The sequence below is a fragment of the Heterodontus francisci genome, chromosome 5 (assembly GCF_036365525.1).
Source record: "Heterodontus francisci isolate sHetFra1 chromosome 5, sHetFra1.hap1, whole genome shotgun sequence".
Taxonomy (NCBI): domain Eukaryota; kingdom Metazoa; phylum Chordata; class Chondrichthyes; order Heterodontiformes; family Heterodontidae; genus Heterodontus; species Heterodontus francisci.
Genome location: NC_090375.1, coordinates 81,468,021 through 81,491,936, shown reverse-complemented (window position 1 = coordinate 81,491,936; position 23,916 = coordinate 81,468,021). Strand labels below are relative to the sequence as shown.

Below are 23,916 nucleotides of genomic sequence, written 5' to 3'. Positions count from 1 at the left end.
TGGACATCGAAAGACATTATGCTCCTTGGATGGGTGGCATGCTGGCATTGATTGTCAAGGCTCACTTGTGAAAAATAGCCATCTGAGTGTGATAACAAAGGTGCCTGCCATCACGGAAACCATTCAAAGGGGTCACCACCTCAGGTGAAGAATGGGGGCCGGGGGGCAGAGTGGATAAATTAAATGTCAGCACCCCTTTCTCCCCGTACCTTAAGGGGTGAATGTCCTGCCTGGTGTAGTACTAAGACACACAGACCAAGTACGATCAAGAGATCAAAATGCATTATCTTAACTCATATGGGTCAGGATCCACAGTGCTGCAATTTGCATTGGTACCTTTTAGCAAAGGAAGGGGAAAACCAGTATGAGTACTCCTTTCTGATTGCTTTCCTCTGATGCCTGCTGGAAAGTATTTGTTTGGATGTCAGGAAGGGGCTCGGTTGCCTTGCCATTCTTGGTTAAATAGCCTGCTGATAATCATTATCTTGGGATGTACATGAAGAATGCTCACTTAGTGGAGGATCTGAAGGGCTGCCAGTTCCTGTAGTATTACCCCAGCAGGAGGCTGCACCTTCAGAACAGGGCAGAAAATCAGAATGAAAAAGGATTTCAGACAACACATAACTCAGAAGTGTAAGTGTACATCATTTTAATGTAGTAATTTAATTTTCTTTACATAATGGAAAACATTCAATTATTTACAGAAAACTTTTATTTGAATAATTAAACTCAATGCATAAACTATTTTGAAATTAGAGTGGGAATCCATTTGAGGCTTCTCCGGGAATTTGCTTTCTGTTCAGTATCCTGTAATACTATTAATGTGAATTGCAGTCTACAGTGAAATCTTTTGTCATCGGTATGTTAAGGATTCCATTTACATTTAAACAATAAATACAAATGAGGTAACAAAAAGTTAACAACTTTCAAATAAACAATATAGAATAATCTAGCATAATATTACAACATTCATCTTGAAATCTGACCAATGGCAGGTTACTTGAATAGGGAGTTTTATTGGAACCATTTTTCCTTTATTTTTGATCAACCGCCAAATGCCACAAATTTTAATCTTGGTCGCGCAAACAATTAACTTTTTTCTTTCGATATGCTGTAGGAAGTAACATTATTCACAGTTACTGATTTTCACAAGCAGTTTATGTATTCTGGTAGAACAGTTCTACAGATTCGTATTTGTATTAAAAAGGAGTGCAGGGTGACATCCACATATTGCCCCATTCAGCCCAGGTGGATACAAAGTTGTGAGAGAGGCTAAAGCCAATTATCTAGGTTACAAGTGCGGAGAACAAGGAAATGCCACCAACTGGACAGAGATACAGAAAGTAACATTTTCCAACAAATTGCTCAGCTTTGTTGTCCTCCAAATTCACAGTAAAAGTTCACCACTTATGAACATAATTTTTGAAATTTCAAATGAATGTTTCCTGGTGCTTAAACAGTGATGTAGCATAATGTACATTTAACATAGATTCTCTTATGGAATCATAGAATGGTTACAGCACAGAAGGAGGCCATTCAGCCTTTTGTGTCCATGCTGGCTCTCGCTCTCTGCAAGAGCAACTCAGTTAGTTCCACTCCCCCACCTTTTCCTCGAAGCCTTGCAAATCTTTTCTTTTCAGATAACTATCCAATTCCCTTTTGAAAGCTATGATTGAATCTGCCTCCCCCACACTCTCAGGCAGTGCAGTCCAGATCCTAAACACTCGCTGCATAAAAAGTTTTTCTTCATTTCGCCATTGTTTCTTTTGCCAATCACCTTAAATTGGTGTCCTCTCGTTCTCAACCCTTCCACCAATGGGAACAGTTTCTCACTATCTACTCTGTCCAGCCACCTTATGATTTTGAACACCTTTATTAAATCTCCTCTTAATCTTCTCTGCTCTAAGGAAAAAGCTTCTCAAATCTAACCACCTAACTGAAGTCCTTCATTCCTGGAACCATTCTCGTAAATCTTTTCTGCATGCAGTCTAATGTCTTCATATCCTTCCTAAAGCGTGTGCCCAGAATTGGACACAATACTCCAGTTACCCAATAACTCTGAGCAAAGTATGTATTCTCATAAGTGGGTGAGGGGGTTGTGGGGGGGTGGGTGGGGGTGGAGGACAGCGGTACTGAGGGAAACATTTCTGCCTAGACAAAAACACATATTTTGTTTTTTTAAAGGAATTAATTTTCATATCATATGTATTATAGACACAGATTAATGCATTTAGGTAAATGCATTAACAGCCCAGATCTCCAAGTTCTTTAAAGTGTAATAATAGAAAATGAAAGAGCTTAGCACACTGACAAAAGTACATTACTTATAACTGGTAATTTTACTCTAGCAGACACATCATTGGACACATTTCAATCAAAAGCATGTACAAACGGTAACAGTGAATAAGAATATTGGGTTTGTAGATCAAAGGGAATTGATAAAAGACGCAGTTAAAAAAAAGTCAGACACCTGATACGATCAGACCAGTTTGTCCTCAAGGTACGACAAAGAATCACTAGCCCTTATCTGGTGAATTTCAGAAGCAGACTCTCTCCTCTGTAAATAAGCATCATAAACATGATTGACAATACCTTTCAAAAGTATATACCATATATTCACTGCATCACCCAAACGGCTCATCTACAGTGACATGTTTAGTTCATAAATTTTCCCATTTCGATATGCTCTTCCCAAACCACTAAAAGGCGGAGTAAGAAACTCTCCAGTGCTTTTCTTGAATATATATGGAAGTAGAGAACACAAAGATTAGGAAGCCCATTTAGCACATGGCTTTCATTTACTCAATTTATCTATAGAGTTGCCTGCAACTATCCCATTTTGCTCATTATAAGAAGATTCTCTTTCCCAGCCATTACTGCCCTTTTATACCTAACTGCTTGTGCAGATGGACAATCCATGGGACATCTTTAAAATATGTCACTCAAGATTTCATCGCTGTTAACCCCTCCCTGTGCTTGTGAATGCATGTAGCTTCTGAAGGTTATGCACTTCAAAGAACAAGACAAAGATAATGTTCCTTGCCTTTTGCTCTTAATGCTGTTAGCACATTTATGGTTCACTGCTGTCGAAATCCAGTTGCAAAAGTGTGAGATGTTAAGTGTTATGCACTCATCTACTCTGAAATAAATAATCTTGGTCCTAAATCCTAACATCTACAATTAGGAAGACATCAATTTCCCAAAAGACCTTTCAGCAGTATTAAAGTTCTGGTGTTTCTATTGCTGTGCACACATAAATGTTCATGTTTTTTCTTAATTTTATTTAAACTATTGTTGGTACTTGAAACTTAACTACATAAATGGATGAATCAATGGAGCCAGAATACAGAAATTACAAAAATGCAACAGCAACGACAGTTAGTGTGAAGCCATGCAAATGACATGGCAGTCAGCAAGTATTTTATGTAGCTAAACATTAATGGTAGAATATGTTCGAATAGTTTACAATCTTTTTCCTGGGTTTATTCAGAATGCCACACCTGCTCATTACTGTACTGATTTTTAATGCTCTGATGGGGCTTTAAGGGATACAAACACTTGTTTATATCTCTAATGAGCCTGTAACATAAATATGTTACAAACAACCCACTCTGTGATTATAATGTTATCACAGTTACTCTCCGGTGTGGCTTATAGTCTGGTCTGGGCCTCTGGGATGTAGATCTCAATGCTGTCCGCACTCTCTGTGGCGGAGTTCTGTCTCACAGATGCAGCTCGTTTGGCAGCCATCAGGCGTTTCCGTGCCTCCTGCCTTTGCTTCTCTGTGACTTCCAGCGATTTTTCATGTTTGAGGGGTATCTGACCCTTTGGTGGTTTCTTTGGCACGGGAGGGGGAATTCTTTTCTCCTGCAGCAAGAAATACAATAGTATGTGAGTGGCTAAGAAACGGTTCTGTTTGTCAGTTAGGTGTGGCAAAGCACAATACTATTTCACACCATTTGTAGATGCATATAACACCTGGCAACATTGTTGCTATAGTTTTTAAGGGAACGTATCAAATCTTTATCAAAATTACTCAAGCGTTATGGAGCAATAATTGACACCGCCATATCACCAATTCACACAGCAATTATCTTTCTCTCTGGTGCCCAGCTACACAGTATCAATATGATATCTCAAGAAAGGGAGGAAGAATAAAGAACAGAATGTTCTTGTAGCTCTGCAGCCTTGTACTCAACTTTAGATTCTCGGGAAGCAATAGTTAAATCAGAAACAGTATTTTACAGTTAAGCAAACGAACCTGAATATTACCCAACCAACCTATTTGTCTTGTTTCTTGAGTGTTTAAGCTCAACCTTAGGTCAGTGGTAGCAGTCTCTGAGTCATAAGATTATGGTTTCAAGCTCCACAATTTGTTGAAGGTCTCATTTATCAGAAGACATTAGAATTAGAATTAGAACATTACAGCGCAGTACAGGCCCTTCGGCCCTCGATGTTGCGCCGACCTGTGAAACCATCTGACCTACACTATTCCATTTTCATCTATATGTCTATCCAATGACCACTTAAATGCCCTTAAAGTTGGCGAGTCTACTACTGTTGCAGGCAGGGCGTTCCACGCCCCTACTACTCTCTGAGTAAACCAAGGCCTTGTTTGTCTCAGATGGATGTAAAAGAACCCTTGGCACTATTGGAAGAAGAGGAAAGGAGTTCTCCCAGTATCCTGGCCAACCTTTTTCCCTCAACTAATATTACTAAAACAGATTTACCAATCATTTATTCGTTTATCCTTGTGAGATCTTGCTGTGCACAAATTGACTGCTGCTACATTACAACTGTGATTGCATTTCAAAAGTAGTTAATAAGCTGTAACATACACTGGGATGTCCTGGGATTGAGAAATGAGATGTATAAATAGACATTTGTTCTTTTGTTTCCGTTTCAGAAGTGTCGCTTTAGAGCTTCAGGTCTATAGCACTAGGATTCATTCTGTAGGCTTAATTTCTTTCCTCTCCTAAACTTGATATGGTTCCATGGGTACTGCCAACTCTATGGTACCTTGCCAAAATGGCTATTCCCCAGGTGTCAACCTACAATCTGACTGTTGGCAGGCTATTTGATCATTCGAGAGATGGGGGAAATCACAGCTCAACCTTATGTTGTCTCCTTCATCTGTCTACAACCAAACATGTTTCAACACCAGCCACTGGATCACAATCAAGTGTAGGAACACTAACCGATTCTTCCCTTCTCCAGGCCTAGGAGATGATGTGGCTAACTGTAGTACTGTACCCCTACAAATAAAAACAGAAGATTCAGGTTCAACCGTCCAGGCAGCATCTGTGGAGTGAGGAACAAAGGCTTCTCTTCCCACTCCTGAACCTTTACCTCTGGTGTCCCGCCAGGGATCTATCCCTGGTTTCCTCCTATTTCCCATCTACATACTGTGTCTCAGCAACATCATCCAAAAACACAGTGGTAGTTTCCACACGCACGCTGATGACATTCAGCTCCAACTCACCACCTCTCTTGGTTGTTTGTCTGGTGTCCAGTATTGGATGAGCAGAAATTTCCTCCAACTAAACATTGAGAAGACAGAAGCCAATGTTTTTGGTCCCTGTCACAAGCTCCATTCCCTAGTCACCGACTCCATCCCTTACCCTGGCAACCTTCTGAGTCTGAACCAGAGTGTTTGACCCCGAGATGAGCTTCCGACCACGTATCCGCGCCATCACGAAGACCACCTATTTCCACCTCTAACGTTGCCCTACACAGCTCTGGACTCAGCTCATCAGCTTATTCATGTCTTCAGCGCTTTGCTTTTTGTAGTAGCTACTTCTGCTCAGCTTTTGAAAATTCAGCTACGGAACAGGTGCATGTCAGGATCTGACAATATGAACGATGTTAAGAATCAACATAAAATAAGCTTAAATCATACTGTGCAGAGAGAGACAAATGCCACTTTTGCTTTTCTGCTGTTGACTGGTCAGAGAACATCGTTTTGGGGTGGGATCCAGAGCAACAAAAGGACATTTCTATTTTTCAAATACATGAACCATCTTGGGGTAAGTACTTTACATCTAAAAGTATATTCAAAGTACTTAACAATGCCATTTCCTTCTCACGAGGTAAACAATTGGTCCCAGATCTTATGTTTTGAGATGCGAATGTGTTCATGTAAATTACAGTACATTGACATCTAAATAGCCCTGTTTTATTGTTCATTTAAATAGCTCAGTTTAATACTATTCGCTAACTATTCATGTTTGACTGGTGTCAAATCCTTTTTTGGTTTTGGCTGAAGAAATCTGACATTAAAAGAAACAATTTTCTAAACTTTTGTTAAAAGCGAATTATTCCCACCATTATTTCTCCTCCTTCCCTGCCTCCATCCTCACCATTATCAATAGATCATGCCAGGATAATGTCCCACATACACATAACATTTCATTTAAATATCTCAGTCTGAATATTTATTAGTGTTGGAAAAGCATTCAACCATGGGGAGCATTACAGTTCAGCCCAATTCTATTCTTACTCAATATCCTGATATCACTTTCCACCAGGAGCATTGGTTAGCGATCTGAAGCAGGAGCCTTGACTAATCTTTCCCCGGCCAAGCCCAGGGAGATTAGGGCCTTTTGGAGCATCTCACTAGCTTCATAGCTAACTCAGCATAGATGACAGTTGAGGCTTGGTGCTTCTTGGTCTGCATGCTTCATTGCCACAGAAATTACAGCAACAATTACAATATCCTCGCATGAATATCATAGAATCATAGAATGGTAACAGTACAGAGAAGGCCATTCAGCCTGTCATTTCCATGCCAGCTTTCAGTAAGAGCTACTGAGCAAGGCCCACTCTCCTGCTTTTTTCCCATAGCCCTGCAAATTTTTTCTCTTCAATTCCCTTTTGAAAGCCATGATTGAGTCTACCTCCATCACACTCTCAGGCAGTGCATTCCAGATCCTAGTCACTTGCTGCATGAAAAGGTTTTTCATGATGTTGCCTCTGGTGCTTTTGCCAATCACCTTAAATCAATGCCCTCTGGTTCTTGACACTTCCACCAATGGGAACAGTTTCTCCCGATCTACTCTGTCTAGACCCCTCATGATTTTGAACATCTCTATCTAATCTCCTCTCAACTTTTTCTCCTCTAAGGAGAACAGCCCCAGCTTTACCAACCTATCCGTGTAACTGAAGTCTCTCATCCCCGGAACCATTGTCATAAATCTTTTCTGCCCCACTCCAATGTCTGCACATCCTTCCTAAAGTGTGGTGGCCAGAACTGGACACAATACTCCAGTTGAGGCCGAACCAGTGCCTTATAAAGATTCACCATAACTTCTTTGCTTTTGTACTCATGCCTCTGTTTATAAAAACCAGGATACCATATGCCTTATGAACAGCTTTCTCAAACTGCCCTGCCACATTCCATGATTTGTGCACATATACCCGAGGTCCCTCTTCTTCTGCACCTTCTTTAGAATTGTATCCTTTATTTTATATTGCCGCTCCTCATTCTTCCTACCAAAATGTATCACTTCACACTTCTTTGCATTAAATTTCATCTGCTACATGTCCAACCATTTATGTCCTCTTGAAGTCTATCATCATCCTCCTCACAGTTCATAATACTTCCAAGTTTTGTGTCATCTGCAAATTTTGAGATTGTGTCTTGCACACCCAAGTCTAGGTCATTAACACAGATGATGAAAAGCAGTGTTCCTAATACTGACACCTGGGGAACCCCACTGTATACCTTTCTCCAGTCCGAGAAAAAACCGTTCGCCACTATGTGGCACCTTAACCAACGACTTTTGGAAGTGCATGTACAACATATCAACTGCATTACTTTCATCATCCCTCTCTGTTTATTCATCAGAAAACTTAATCAAATTAATTAAAGTGATGGAAAGGGTCATAAACAGTGCTATCAAGCGGGACTTGCTCAGCAATAACCTGCTCACTGAAGCTCAGTTTGGGTTCCACCATTTTTCCTCCTTTTTGTTATTTAATTGCCTATAGATGTCTTGTGGATTCCCTTTCATGTTGGCTGTCAGTCGTTTCTCATACTCTTTTTTTGCTGCTCTTATTTCTTTTTTCACTTCCGTTCTGAACTTTCCATGCTCAGCCTGGTTTGAGGCCCGCCTCAACCCACGACATCGAGAAGAGCCCACCACATATTAGGGGCGGTGGCGGGGCCTTGGTGTGGCTCCCCCGCCTCCAGGCGGCGGGCCCTTCATCTCCATATTAAAATAAGACCTAATCATAGACTTATACAGCACAGAAACAGGCCCTTCGGCCCATCATGTCTGTGCCAGCCATCAAGCACCTAACTATCCTAATCCCATTTTCCAGCACTTGGCCCGTAGCCTTGTATGCTATGGCGTTTCAAGTGCTCATCTAAATACTTCTTAAATGTTGTGATGATTCCTGCCTCTAACATCTCTTCAGGCAGTGCGTTCCAGAATCCAACCACCCTCTGGGTGAAAAATTTTTTCCTCAAATCCCCTCTAAACCTCCTGCACCTTACCTTAAATCTATGCCCCCTGGTTTTTGACCCCTCCGCTAAGGGAGAAAGCTTCTTCCTATCTAACCTATCAATGGCCCTCATAGTCTTGTATACCTCAAACATGTCCCTCTCAGCCTTCTCTGCTCTAAGGAAAACAACTCCAGCCTTTTCAGTCTCTCTTCATAGCTGAAATGCTCCAGCTCAGGCAACATCCTGGTGAATCTCCTCTGCACCCTCTCCAGTGCAATCACATCCTTTCTGTAGTGTGGTGCCCAGAACTGTACACAGTACTCCAGCTGTGGCCTAACTAGCGTTTTATACAGCTCCATCGTAACCTCCCTGCTCTTATGTTCTATGCCTCGGCTAATAAAGGTAAGTACCCCATATGTTTTCCTAACCACCTTATCTACCTGTGCTGCTGCCTTCAGTGATCTATGGACAAGTACACCAAGATCCCTCTGACCATCTGTACTTCCTAGGGTCCTACCATCCATTGTATATTCCCTTGCCTTGTTAGTCCTTCCAAAATGCATCACCTCACACTTCTCAGGATTAAATTCCATTTGCCACAGCTCCCCCATAATGATATGCAAATTCACCTACCTGCAGGTGGTGGCCGTCCCACTTCGATATTACAGCTGCCATTTGTGCTCTACGCGCCTTCGGAACTCCATACGGAGTTCCAGGCAAGCACCTGGTGGGGAGGGGGGAGTAATAAAATTGTCAGGGCGGGAGGGGTGGAGGAGTGGAGAGAACAAACTTGATTGAATGTGGGGATGGTGGGAAGGGATTACAGGCCAAATGCTCAAAGGTTTGGGGGGAAAGTTCGGGAAGGGAACAAATTATTTTTTGAGAATTAATGCCACTTAAGAGTACATTGGCGGGGGGTAGGGTGTTGTTGGGGAAGGGCCTCAACATCTTTATTCATTGCCAATAAAACTTCCCGATGACTGCACCTTTAAAAATTAAAATTACTTTGTAAGGGCTTAAAGCTCTTTAAAAATGGTGCCAGCGCCTCTGCGGTGGTGCCGGACGCCGTTGCCGGGGACATGGTGGCCACCCCCTCTACGTTATCGGGGGCGGCCGCTCCGCCCCCTCTATTTAAATGAGCCCCTGCGTGTAATATGGCAGGGGCTCAGGGACGGCGCATCTGCGCAGGATGCATGCCGTATTTAGAGTGCGCCACTGCGAACTCAGCCCCATAGATTTTGCACCTCTCTGTAATTTCCTTGCAAATTTGTTCCCCTATATCTGGCTTGTCCAACATACAGCCCGCGGACCAGAACTCGGCCCGCCAAAAGTTTCAATGCAGCCCAGCCTCTGCCAGTCATGGATGAGCTGGACGTACAGCCAACAAAATCGGAACTCAGTAATGCCATTGATTTTCTAGCCAGCGGAAAAGCCCCTGGCAAGGACGGCATTACCCCTGAAATAATTAAGAGTGCTAAGCCTGCTATACTCTCAGCACTACATGATCTGCTTTGCCTGTGCTGGGACGAGGGAGCAGTACCACAGGACATGCGCGATGTCACTATCATCACCCTCTATAAAAACAAAGGTGACCGCGGTGACTGCAACAACTACCGTGGAATCTCCCTGCTCAGCATAGTGGGGAAAGTCTTTGCTCGAGTCATTTTAAACAGGCTCCAGAAGCTGGCCGAGCGTGTCTACCCTGAGGCACAGTGTGGCTTTCGAGCAGAGAGATCGACCATTGACATGCTGTTCTCCCTGCGTCAGCTACAGGAGAAATACCGCGAACAACAGATGCCCCTCACGTTGCTTTCATTGATCTCACCAAAGCCTATGACGTCGTCAGCAGACATGGTCTCTTCAGACTACTAGAAAAGATCGTATGTCCACCACAGCTACTAAGTATCATCACCTCATTCCATGAAAATATGAAAGGCACAATTCAGCATAGCGGCGCCTCATCAGACCCCTTTCCTATCCTGACTGGCGTGAAACAGGACTGTGTTCTAGCACCTACACAGTTTGGGATTTTGTATATGTATGTATAGAGATACAGCACTGAAACAGGCCCTTCGGCATACCGAGTCTGTGCCGACCATCAACCACCCATTTATACTAATCCTACACTAATTCCATATTCCTACCACATCCCCACCTGTCCCTATATTTCCCTACCACCTACCTATACTAGGGGCAATTTATAATGGCCAATTTACCTATCAACCTGCAAGTCTTTGGCATTTTCTTCTCCCTGCTGCTCTCACATGCGTTCAAGTCTTCAGAAGAAGGAATTTTCCTCCACGCAACATCAGGTGGCAGGTTGTTCAACCTTGCGCGTCTAAGAGCGAAGACCAAAGTACGGAAAGTCCTCATCAGGGAACTTCTCTTTTCTGACGATGCTGCATTAACATCTCACACTGAAGAGTGTCTGCAGAATCTTATCGACAGGTTTGCGGCTGCCTGCAACGAATTTGGCCTAACCATCAGCCTCAAGAAAATGAACATCATGGGACAGGATGTCAGTGATGCTTCATCCATCAATATCGGCGACCACGCTCTGGAAGTGGTTCAAGAGTTCACCTACCTAGGCTCAACTATCACCAGTAACCTGTCTCTCGATCAACAAGCGCACGGGAAAGGCTTCCACTGCTATGTCCAGACTGGCCAAGCGAGTGTGGGAAAATGGCGCACAGACATGGAAGACAAAAGTCTGAGTGTATCAAGCCTGTGTCCTCAGTACCTTGCTCTATGGCAGCGAGGCCTGGACAACGTATGTCAGCCAAGAGCGACATCTCAATTTATTCCATCTTCGCTGCCTCCGGAGAATCCTTAGCATCAGGTGGCAGGACCGTATCTCCAACACAGAACTCCTCGAGGCAGCCAACATCCCCAGCTTATACACCCTACTGAGTCAGCGGCGCTTGAGTTGGCTTGGCCATGTGAGCCGCATGGAAGATGGCAGGATCCCCAAGGACATATTGTACAGCGAGCTCGCCACTGGTATCAGACCCACCAGCCGTCCATGTCTTCACTTTAAAGACGTCTGCAAACGCAACACGAAAGTCCTGTGACATTGATCACAAGTCGTGGGAGTCAGTTGCTGGCGATCGCCAGAGCTGGCGGGCAGCCATAAAGGTGGGGCAAAAGTGTGGCGAGTCGAAGAGACTTAGCAGTTGGCAGGAAAAAAGACAGAAGCGCAAGGGGAGAGCCAACTGCGAAACAGCCCTGACAACCAATTTTATCTGCAGCACCTGTGGAAGAGTCTGTCACTCTAGTATTGGCCTTTATAGCCACTCCAGGCGCTGCTCCACAAACCTCTGACCACCTCCAGGCGCTTACCCATTGTCTCCCAAGACAAGGAGGCCAAAGAAGAAGAAGAAGAAACTTAGATTTTTCTTGCTTAAACTTAAGAAAACCTGTCTGATTGGTTCATTTGCAATTGTAATGAGAGTGCAGTGAGCAAGGGCTCACTGAGGTGGTAAGCTAAAATCATTGTGTTTTAAAAGTTAAACCCTGTTATGGCCAAACCAAAGAAGGGGCAAGAGGGGAGCCAGAGAACCCTTCCTCACCTGGTCATAACAGCACCGCTGACCCATGGCCTGTGGATTCAGTCTCCTTGTGTACCCATCCTTACTGCCTGTTAAATACATTTTCTCCAGTTTATATTATTGCTGTTTTTACACATCCCCTGTTAAATTTGGAAACCATGCTTATTTTGAGTTCTGTTATTACGGTAATTTGACACATTTGTTGTAATTCTATATAATGCTGAATTGACTAATTCTGACACAGTGGAAAACTATAAATTTAGCCATGTTCCCTCAACTAGCTGTCTAAATCATGTTTGTATCAGAACAGAAAAAAATCGCTAATGTATTTATTGACATTTAATTTTATATTCAATAGGCACAAATAGAATATGTGCAAAAATGCTGGCCCGACACCACCCCCAAAATTACATATTTATATCCTGCTATTATTTCTTTCTCCTCTCTTGAAAACTTTGCACTGAAAGCAAAAAGTTTGACACATTATACAGAAATGAAAATCAAAAATGCCACCCTTTGTGGGTAACTTTATTGTACTGTTCAAAATAATCATTTAATTTCCACAGCTCTTATCAATTTTTCAGGGAGCTTTACTCTCTACCCATGATACAAATTAACCATACGTTGATTACGAAAATGACCATGTTTGCACAATAAACTGCTCTTTAAAAACTAATGGGGAAAGTATAAGTATGGCGCCATGTTGCTACTGTCTCGTCCAAAATGACAGTGACATGAAGAGAGCTTTCACATTTTATAGTCAGTATGTGCCCACAGTGTCTTATTCAAATCTATCAAAACATGCCCTTTGATTCATTGCACTGTTTGGCAGCACATGTTGCTGCAAACAGCTTTTTTCAAGAATGAAAAGCATCAAAACAAATTCAAGATCACTCCTGACAGATAGACATCTATCCGGAATATTCCGCATCGCTACATCAAGTCTGCAGGCAGACATGGACCACTTGTGCAAGCAGGTATCTCACTAAATCAATGTTCAACATAATGATGAGCAAGTAAGTTAATAAATGAGTCTTCTCATTTAAAGTTTGTTCACAAAAATGCACATTTATGTTGTTTTGATTAATAAGATAATTATCTAATGCCTATATCTGTCTGAAATTTGCTCACTGGGCTCCTCTGTAGGACTAAAATTGTAATGTGGCCCCTCATGTGAAAAGGTTGGACACCCTTGCTCTATATCTTTCCCACCGGTTGGAGGCTCATAGAATATACCCAGTGATGTAATGGTACCTCCGTTGCTTCTGAGCTCTAACCAAATAGATTCTACCCTTAATAAGAGCAAAATATGCAGATGCTGGAACACTGAAATGAGAATAGAAAGTGCCGGAAATACTCATCAGGTTTGGCAGCATCGGTGGAGAGAGAATGATGAAGGGTCGCAGATCTGAAACATTAACTCTGTTTCTCTCTCCACAGATGCTGCCATACCTGCTGAGTAGATTCTGTCCTTGATCCCTCCAGAACATCCTCTCTCTCCACAACTGTAATATTCTCCTTCATCAATACTTTCACCCCCTCATCCTTTTGTTCCTTCCCTTTCTTGAACAGCTTGTATCCAGGAATATTTAGTATCCTTCCCTTTTTTGAGCCAGGTCTCCATTATTGCCACAATATCATACTCCGAGGTTGCTATCTGCGCCCGCAGCTCACTAACCTTAATTTACCACACTCCATGCAGTACATACATGTACTGAAAACCTAATTTAGACCTTAATACTTCCCTCTTACTCTGACCCCACCTAATGACTTACTACTTCCTACTCTAGGGCTATCTGTCTCTCCCAATTCTTTGAGAAGCTTTTCTCCGCCTCTCCAAAGTTACCTCCTTGTTCCCATCTGCCTCCCATGTTAGGTTAAACCCTCCCCAATAGCACTAGCAAATTGCCCTGCAAGGGCATTGGTTCTGGCTCTGTTCAGGTTCGGTTCCAGCCTGTACAGGCCCCACCTCCCCCAGAACTGGTCCCAATATCCCAGGAATCTAAAGCCCTTCTTCCTGCACCATCTCTCCAGCCATGCTTTCATCTGCTCTATCCTCCTATTTCTATCCTCACTTGTGTTTGCTACTGGGAATAATTCGGAGATTACTAGCTCTGAGGTCTTGTTTACTAGTTTCTTTCTTAACTCCCTAAAATCTGCCTGCAGGACCTTATCCCTCTTTCTACCTATGTCATCGGTACTGATATGGACTACGGTCGTTGACTTGTCACCCTCCCCCCTCAATGTGACCTGCATATGCTCAATGATATCCTTGACCCTGGCACAGCGAGGCAACATACCATCCTGAATTCAGGTCTGCAGAAACTCCTGTCTATTCCCCTATTGATATTTCTTTTCCAATTTTCCTCCTGGACCCCACCCTGTAAAGCTGAGTCAGAAGTGGTGCTGTGGACTTGGCTCTGGCTGCGCTCCCCAGAGAAACCATCTCACCAGTATTCAGAACAAAATACTGGTTGGAGAGCAAGATGCACTCTGGGAACTCCTGCACTATCTGCCTGGTCCTCCTTGGGTGCCTGGCCATCACCCATTCCCTCTCTGCTTGTACATCCTTAAGCTGCAGGGTGACTACATGCAGAAATATGCTCTCTATGAAACTCTCAACCTCATGGATACACCACAGTATTGCCAGCTGCTGCTCAAGCTCCAAAAGCTGCTCCAGCTGACAACACTTCCTAACATGTGGTAGTGTGGGTCACAAGAAGCGTCCTGGAATTCCCATATGGAACAGGATGTGCATTCCACGGGACTGTGATGCCCTGTCATACCTCTGTTTATTAGACTATTAATTGTGTCATGCAGACCCCCACTTGCCAAGAATGAGGCATATTAATTTTGTCATATGAACATTGATTTTTAAACTGTTGCTGGAGTGAAGAAAAGACTTGTTTGAAGATCACCAGACACTGGGCTGGAAGATATTTACATACTAAGAGATGCTGCTTGTGAAGATAAAGGACTATTCTCTGCTCCAATTAACCCAAATGGATTTTGATCACCAGACATTGAAGGTGTAAGGAAGCACATTCCAGGCCCTGCTAAGATAATACAATCCACAGAGCCAAGACTGGTTAAACCAGTTGATCACATGACTAACTGGCTGATCCAGGTTTTTTGAACTAGCCACAGGACAGTTTGAATTCAGAAGACAGTGTGCAACTGAAGCTGAAACAAGCAAGTCGCTCTCCTGGTTGTCTCTCTCTCACTTTCTCCCAAGCCACCGGACCCACGGAAGACACGCAAACCTCAAGAGAGAAAAGACTCCTACATTGGAACAAGTTGAAGCCTGAACTGGGCCCCAACGAATTGCAAGACCTACCAGCAACCAAAGACTCCACATCGAACTTAAAGGACTGTAACTACCAGTTATTGCCTCAAACATTTCCCCTTTATTCCTCCTACTTTTTCTGTCTCTATCTGCCTGTGTGTATTTATCTCGTATGCATGCTAGCGTGGTCGCATTGCTTATTCGTAGTCGTTAACTGGATTAGAGTTTAAAATTAATAAATTTCTACCTTTCTTGTTTAAATCTAAGGAAACCTGTTTGATTTCTTGCCTTACAATTGGAGGAGTGAACAAGGATTCACTGAGGGGGAGCAAAAAACACGGTGTTTTAAAATTAAACCCTGTTACGGTTAAACCAGGCAAAGGGTGAGAGGGAACCCCTAGACCCCTCCTACCTTGTCGTAACAGAAATTTGGGGGCTAGCATCTGAGATTTTACTCACAGACAAATGAGAAATTGGAAGTGGGAAGCCAAATTGTTCCCAAACAAAAAAGAGAAAAGATTTCAATACAGGTTTTCTTGTGGTTGTGTGCTAGAATGCTAGCATATCTGTGACTGAAGCTAGTAGTTCCCCAAGGCAGGGTGAAATAACTTGGGATAAGTTAAAAGCACTGTCTATGGAGCAGTGTGGCATTACTATACATGGCAAGGCTAGGAAATCTGAACTCCTAAGGCTGGTGGCCAACCATTTTCCCTTGAATCTGAAGAATCAGAAACAGGGTTAGAAATAGACTCTGACAGGGTATTGCAAGCAAAGATACAATTGGAACAGATGAAACTGGAATTAGAAGATAGGGAAAGAGAAATAGAAAGAGAGGAGACAGAAAGAGAAAGAACTTTCCAGAAAGAATGCGAAGAAAGAGAGCTAAAGCGGGTTGAGTTAACTAGGGGGCGACAGAGTAACCCTAGAGAAAGCATGGCCAATATGGAACAGCGTAATTCAGGGCTGGGTACACAATTATTAAAACTCTCCCAACTGATCCCAAAATTCAATGAGGGAGACATGGAAGCGTTTTTTGTGTCTTTTGAAAAACTAGCAAGGCAGTTAAAGTGGCCAGCTGAGGCTTGGACTCTGCTATTACAGAGTAAATTAGTAGGAAAAGCCCATGAGGTTTATTCCATGTTGCCAGATGAGAGTTCATCAAATTATGAACTGACAATAAATGCTATCCTCGGGGCATGAGTTAGTACCAGAAGCCTATTGCCAAAAGTTTAGAACCCTTCAGAAGCAAGCTGATCAAAACCTACCTGGATTTTGACAGACATAACAGCTGGATTTTGACCATAGGCTGAGGGCTCTTAAAGTGCAGCTCAGCTATGAAAATTTCAGAGAAGTAATTTTGTTAGAGGAATTTAAAAACTCTCTCCCGATCTCCATAAAGACACATGTGGAGGAACAAAAGACTCATAAAGCCCGGCAGGCTGCAGTCCTGGCTGTTGAGTTTGCTCTCATTTATAAGTCAGTTTCCCAGGGGAAGACCTTTTCTAATCACCCCCAAAAATCCAAAAAGGACAAAGGGTGGGAAGGTGATAGAGGCCTGGGCTGTCCTGGGAGGGGAAGAAAAGCAGGAGACAAAGTGCGCCCTTCTTCAGCTAAAAAGGAAGGTGCTGTAAGTAGGGGTGAGACCCGGAGACCTGTGTGCTTCCATTGTAATAAAGCAGGGCATTTAAGAGCTGACTGCTGGAAACTAAAGGGAAAACCTGTAGGGTTAATTAGGGCACACCCGCTCAGTGAAGACAGGACCCTGACGGAAAGCGCAGCAGAACAAGCTATGGCTTTAACTGCAGTAAGAGTGAGACCCAGGAAGTCTACCGCTGCAAGTGCAGGAAAATTTAGTAGAATTCTTGAAGGTTATCAGGGTTTTATGTTTGAAGGGACAGTAATCCTATACCCCTTGAGTGGAGCAATCAAGCCCATAGTAATCCTCAGTAGCCACGTGAAACAGCTAGCTTCACCTGTTGCTCAAATTTGTGTAAGAGCAATGAGTTGCCGGGTGATATGTATGACAGGGTTTGTCCTCACAGCTTGCTGTATCTGCATATGTATGGGCTGCCCAAGACACACAAAAGTAATGTCCCTCTTTGCCCTATCTTATCTATGACTGGTTCTGCACAACATGGATTGGCCAAATGGTTGGGCGAATTGTTACAACCAGTTTTGAGCAAGTTCTCCACATACACCACAAAGGATTCCTTCACATTTACAAAGACCATACAGGACTTGCATATCGATAGCAATGCCGTGTCCATGTGCTCATTTGACATTGCTAGCCTATTCACCAATGTACCACTTAAGGAAGCCGTAGATATTTGCGCTGCAGCGCAATATCATGGCGATCTAAACCTGCCACCATTGTGTGAATCAGTACTCATTGAACTTATGAACTCGGCAACCCGCGCAGTTGAGTTCAGTTTCAATGACACTCTGTATGCCCAAATAGATGGTGTTGCCGTGGGATCTCCTCTAGGCCCAGCTTTCGCAAACATCCTTGTTGGCTTCCATGAGAAATGTGTCTTCGAGGGAATGACACCTAATCTCCTACCTCTTGCATATTTCCGATATGTAAATGATACATTTGCTATATTTAAATCCGCAGCTGCATGCAATAATTTCCTTACACATCTTAATGGGCTCCATCCTGAGCTCAAATTCACCGTTGAAATGGAGCAGTCAAATGAACTCCCTTTCCTTGACGTACTATTTGAGAAATCTGCTAATGGGTTCTCTGCCACAGTCTACTGCAAACCTACCTTCACTGGTCAATACACGTGTTGGGATTCTTAAAGTTCTATGCATTATATGATTGGCCTTATGGGCAACCTCGTAAATAGGGCCTGAGCCATTTGCTCACCATGCAAGCTTGATCACAGAATCATAGAATCGTTACAGTGCAGAAGTATTTGGCCCATCATGTCTGCACCGGCTGTTCAAAAGAGCAATTCCCTCAGTTCCATTCCCCTGCCTTCTCCCCAGAACCCTGCACATTCTTCCTTTTCATATAACTTTTGAATGCTTCAATTGAACCTGCCTCCACCACATTCTCAGGCAGCGTATTCCAGACCTTAACCACTCGCTGCAAGAAAAAGTTTTTCCTCATGATGCTGAAATAGGGCGAATCAAAGACATCCTGTGTGACAATGGCTACCCTGATCAGATCATTTCTCGCTGTATATCGTGCAAACTTATGAACGGGCCAAAGGCTGTCATTTTCAGCCCTGAAAAGTGCCCAGTCTACCTCAAATTACCCTGTAAGGGTAATGTATCCCAAAAATTTGAGCAACAGGTGAAGTTAGCTGTTTCACACTGCTACTATGTAGTAGCAACACATGTGGTGTTCGCCACTAACAGGATGCTGCCAAGCAGCCAAAAAGACGTTCTGTCAATCACAAATGAGTAATGTGATATATGAATTTCAATGCCCGTGTGATGCTAAGTATATAGACCATACGTCCCAAAGACTGGCAGATCGTATCAAACAACATGTCCCTTCTGCTTTTGGCAACAGGCAAGGTACAGGCCGCACTCAACCAGCCCATGCTTGCAAAATTCAAAACACAGTGTCCAACATTAGATATGATTCTGCAATTGGACAACATTTGCTAAATAATCCGGAGTGTGCTAAGAATTACGCTGACAACCAATTTAAGATTGCCAGTAGGGCTCGCAGTGTGGCATATTTGTGCATACCGGAAGCTACATATATTAATACACAGGGCTCTAATATTTGCAGACAGAAAAAATAAGTACAAACATTGTGCTTGTTTCAGCTAAACAAAATAAGTGATAGCCATTCGCTGGTTCATTCCTCAAGGCAACGCCTTGACCAATCAGAGCCAAGCTGCCTGGTTTAAATTTCAAACAAAGCCTTGCAGTTAACTGTCAGTCACTGTATACTGGTGCATTCTCCAATTGGTGCCTCTACCAATCTGAGCAGACATGCCAACCAATCATCACTCTCTTCTCATACAGTATAAAGTTGTTGTTTTCCCTTATATTGGTATTCTTGCGGATTGTCCTGATGAGGGCAAGACAAAAGCTTCGACAACATATCTCTATTTTCAGCAATACTTAAATGTTTTACTTAATTCTTATGATTTATATACCTCAGATTTTAATTTACTGAAAAATTTAGAACCCTTTTAGTGTCACTATCCCTTGTTATTTAATTTAGGTTTATCCCCTAGACTTGATTAATTAATTGAACACTGATTGTAATTATTTGATAAATTAACTATTTGGCTTTAGTTTTTATACTAATTGATTGATCTGGTCTTACTTTATAGTTGATTAACTTAAATTAAAATAAAGCTTACCAGTGTACTCATCCATGTGACTCCCTGACCTGTGATGTCACTTCGTGATACTATTGTTTTTTTAACTCCCGTTCGATTCAGACTCACATTCAGTGTTACTTTGCTCCTGAGACCATCCTTTTGTCCAATTATTCAATGATTTAGTTATATTAATTAGTTTAACTAGTTAAGCTAAAAATTTAATTCAGTACTTTATAGTTTCCTGGTCCCAATTCAAACCACTACCCTAGTTTAGAAAAAAAACCCTCAATACTCACCAATCAATCACCTACCTGCTGTCCTGTGACATCACTTATTTTCTTTTGGAAATACACCATGGAAGGTAGACCGCTGCTGCTGCCTCCGATCAGGTCCGCTCTGTTCCCCTGCTCTCCGAGTTATTCTCCGCTGCCACTGCTGGTGCCTCTGTTCAGGTCCACTCTGATCCCCCGCCTTCCGATTTATTCTGCGCTGCCACTGCTAGTGCTTCCTATCAGGTTGGCGTTCTTTCCCCCCTCTCTGATTTATTTTCCACTGCCGCTGTTGGTGCCTCTGATCAGGTCCATGCTGTTTCCCTGCTCTCTGTTTTATTCTCCGCCGCTGCTGGTGGTGCTGTCGATCAGGTCTGCTGGCTGGAGTCATACCTGGCACAAAGGAAAATGGTTGTAGTTGTTGGAGGTCAATCATCTCAGTCCCAGGTCATCGCTGCAGGAGTTCCTCAGGGTAGTGTCCCAGGCTCAATCATCTTCAGCTGCTTCATCAATGACCTTCCTTCAATAATAAGGGTAGAAGAGGGGATGTTCGCTGATGGTTGCACAATGTTCAACACCATTCGTGACTCCTCAGATAATGAAGCAGCCTGTGTCCAGATGCGGCAAGACCAGGACAATAGCCAGGCTTGGGCTGATAAGTGACAAGTAACATTTGCGCCACATAAGCGCCAGGCAATGACCATCTCAAACAAGAGAGAATCTAACCATCTCCCCTTGATGTTCAATGGCATTACCATCGCTGAATCCCCCGCTATCAACATCCTGGGGGTTACCATTGACCAGAAACTGAACTGGAGTAGTCATATAAATACCGTGGCTACAAGAGCAGGTCAGAGGCTGGAAATTCTGTGGCAAGTAATTCACCTCCTGACTCCCCAAAGCCTGTCCACCATCTACAAGGCACAAGTCAGGAGTGTGATGGAATACTCTCCACTTGCATGGATGGATGCAGCTCCAACAACTGTCAAGAAGCTTGACACCATCCAGGAAAAGCAGTCCGCTTGATGGCACCCCATCCACAAACATTCATTCCTTCCACTGCGAGGTACAGTGGCAAAAGTGTGTACCATCTACAAGATGCACTGCAGCAACGCACCAAGGCTCCTTAGACAGCACCTTCCAAACCCACTACCTCTACCATCTTGAAGGACAAGCATGGCAGATGTATGGGAACACCACCACCTGCAAGTTCCCCTCCAAGCCACACACCATCCTGACTTACATAACATAGAAAATAGGAGCGGGAGTAGGCCATTCGGCCCTTCGAGCCTGCTCCGCCATTCATTATGATCATGGCTGATCATCCAACTGAGTAACCTGTTCCCGCTTTCTCCCCATATCCTTTGATCCCTTTCGCCCCAAGAGCTATATCTAACTCCTTCTTGAAAACATACAATGTTTTGGCCTCAACTGCTTTCTGTGGTAGCGAATTCCACAGGCTCACCACTCTCTGGGTGAAGTAATTTCTCCTCATCTCAGTCCTGAAAGGTTTACCCCGTATCCTTAGACTATGACCCCTGGTTCTGGACTCCCTCGCCATCGGAAACATCCTTCCTGCATCCACCCTGTCAAGTCCTATTCGAATTTTATAGGTTTCTATGAGATCCCCCCTCACTTTTCTGACTCCAGCAAATATAGTCCTAACCGACTCAATCTCTCCTCATACGTCAGTCCTGCCATCCCAGGTATCAGTCTGGTAAACCTTTGCTGCACTCCCTCTGTAGCAAGAACATTTTCCTCAGGTATGGAGACCAAAACTGCACACAATATTCCAGGTATGTCCTCACCAAGGCCCTGTATAATTGCAGCAAACAGGATCTCTGCTCCTGTACTCTAATCCTCTCGCTATGAAGGCTAACATATCATTTACCTTTTTTACCACCTGTTGCACCTGCATGCTTACCTTCAGTGACTGGTGTACGAGAACACCCAAGTCTCATTGCATATTCCCCTCTCTCAGTTTATAGCTGTTCAGATAATAATCTACCTTCCTGTTTTTGCTACCAAAGTGGATAACCTCACATTTATCCACATTATACTGCATCTGCCATGCATTTGTCCACTCACTTAACTTGTCCAAATCACCCTGAAGCCTCTCTGCATCCTACTCACAACTCAACCTCCCACCCAGTTTTGTGTCAAATGCAAATTTGGAGATATTACATTTAGTTCCCTCATCTAAATCATTAATATATATTGTGAATAGCTGGGGTCCTCGCACCGATCCCTGCGGTACCCCACTAGTCAATACCTGCCATTCGGTAAAAGACCCGTTTATTCCTAAGACTTGGAACTATATCGCCGTTCCTTCACTGTCGCTGGGTCAAAATCCTGGAACTCCCTTCCTAAAAGCACTGTTGGTGTACCTACAAGACTTGGACTGTAGCGGTTCAAGAAGGCAGCTCACCACCACGTTCTCAAGGGCAATTAAGGATGGGCAATAAATCCTGACCTAGCCAGCGATGCACACATACACCAAATGAATAAAAAAAGCTGTTTCTCCGCTCTCTGATTTATTCTCCGCTGCTACTGTGGGTGCCTCAGATCAGGTCCACGTTATTCCCCCGCGCTCTCTCTTTCATTCTCTGCCACCGCTGGTGCCTCCAGTCAGGTCTGCGCTGTTCCCCCGCACTCTGTTTTATTCTCCGCTGCCAGTGCTTGTGCCTCTGATTCGTAAAATAAATATTTTTCGCAGTAGTTTTTATGTTTGTGAAACATAGGTTATCACAAGGATGGCAGGGTAATTTAACACTTACATGAGTAGACATAAATGTATTAGTTACAAGCAACTGTGTTAAACAGGTTATATTTGATCATATTTATGAGCTTTACAGATGTATGGGAGGTCAGCACACAAGTATAATAACAGTTTATTTTAATTAAGATCTTTGATCGGTACTGAATTTGCAGGAGGGAAACTCTTTGTCCATCATTGCTAGGCAGCACAGCAATTTAAACATAGGCATAGAAAGGCTACAATAATCTTGACATGTAGGACAGCCATAAAACTAAAATAATAAATGAGGCAAGTCTTTAACAAGTCTGTGAATCACGTAACTATCTTTAGTAATCTTCTAAATAAATGAAAATCCTAGCTGGTATTTCTGTGCGTATTGTCAGGTTTGGACATTTAGTGGTTTTCAGCAGTTCTGGATGGGCTTGCAAAGGTTGTAGAGGAATGTATAATAATTATTTACAATTCTTCATCACTCTTTACATACAAAGAAACACTTCTGAACACTTTACTGCTTGCTCAAACAGTAGGTTTTATGGAGCATCTTAAAGGTGGATGGAAAGGTAAAGCAACAGAGCGATTTAGTGAGGGAATTCCAGAGCTTAGGGCCCAGGCAGCTGAAGGCATGGCCACCAATGGTGGAACAATTAAAATTGGGTATTTTCAAGAGGCCAAAATTCAGAGGAGTATAGATATTTAGGAGGTTTGCGGGACTGCAAGAGATTACAGAGATAGGGAGGGATGAGGCCATGAAGGGATTTGAAAACAAGGATGAGAATTTTAAAATTGAAGCATTGCTTAACCGGGAGCCAATGTAGGTCAGCGAGCACAGGCGTGATGGGTGAACGGGACTTGGTGCTTATTTGGAAATGGGCAGCAGACTTTTGGATGACCTCAAGTTTATGGTGGGCAGAATGTGGGAGGCCAGCCAGGAGTGCTTTAGAATAGTCTAGAGGTAATAAAGTTGTGGTTTTGGTTGTTGGAGGTCAATCATCTGAGTTCCAGAACATCACTGCAGGAGTTCCTCAGGGTAGTGTCCTAGGCCCAACCATCTTCAGCTGCTTCATCAATGACCTTCCTTCAATCATAAGGTCAGAAGTGGGGATGCTCGCTGATGATTGCACAATGTTCAGCACCATTCGCAACTCCTCAAATACTGAAGCAGTCTGTGTAAAATGCAGCAAGGCAATATCCAGGCTTGGGCTGATAAGTGGCAAGTAACATTTGCCCCACAGAAGTGCCAGGCAATAACCATCTCCAACAAGAGAGAGTCTAACCATCTCCCCTTGACATTCAATGGCATTACCATCGCTGAATCCC

The 23,916-nt window shown here is 43.3% G+C and overlaps 1 protein-coding gene across 2 annotated transcripts in view; it reads right to left on the bottom strand.

The window, feature by feature from the left end:
• Positions 1-706: 706 nt before the first annotated feature.
• Positions 707-23,916, bottom strand: part of dlgap1a (discs, large (Drosophila) homolog-associated protein 1a) — a 293,260-nt gene continuing 270,050 nt past the window's right edge. The window contains exons 10-11 of one of the 2 annotated variants that reach the window (XM_068031686.1): positions 20,727-20,729; positions 707-3,867 (exon numbers count right to left, since the gene is read on the bottom strand). In XM_068031686.1, coding sequence (XP_067887787.1) covers positions 3,652-3,867; positions 20,727-20,729 — 219 coding nt within the window. In that variant the 3' untranslated portion in view covers positions 707-3,651. The remainder of the gene's footprint in view (positions 3,868-20,726; positions 20,730-23,916) is intronic. The other variant, XM_068031685.1, reaches the window with a different exon arrangement.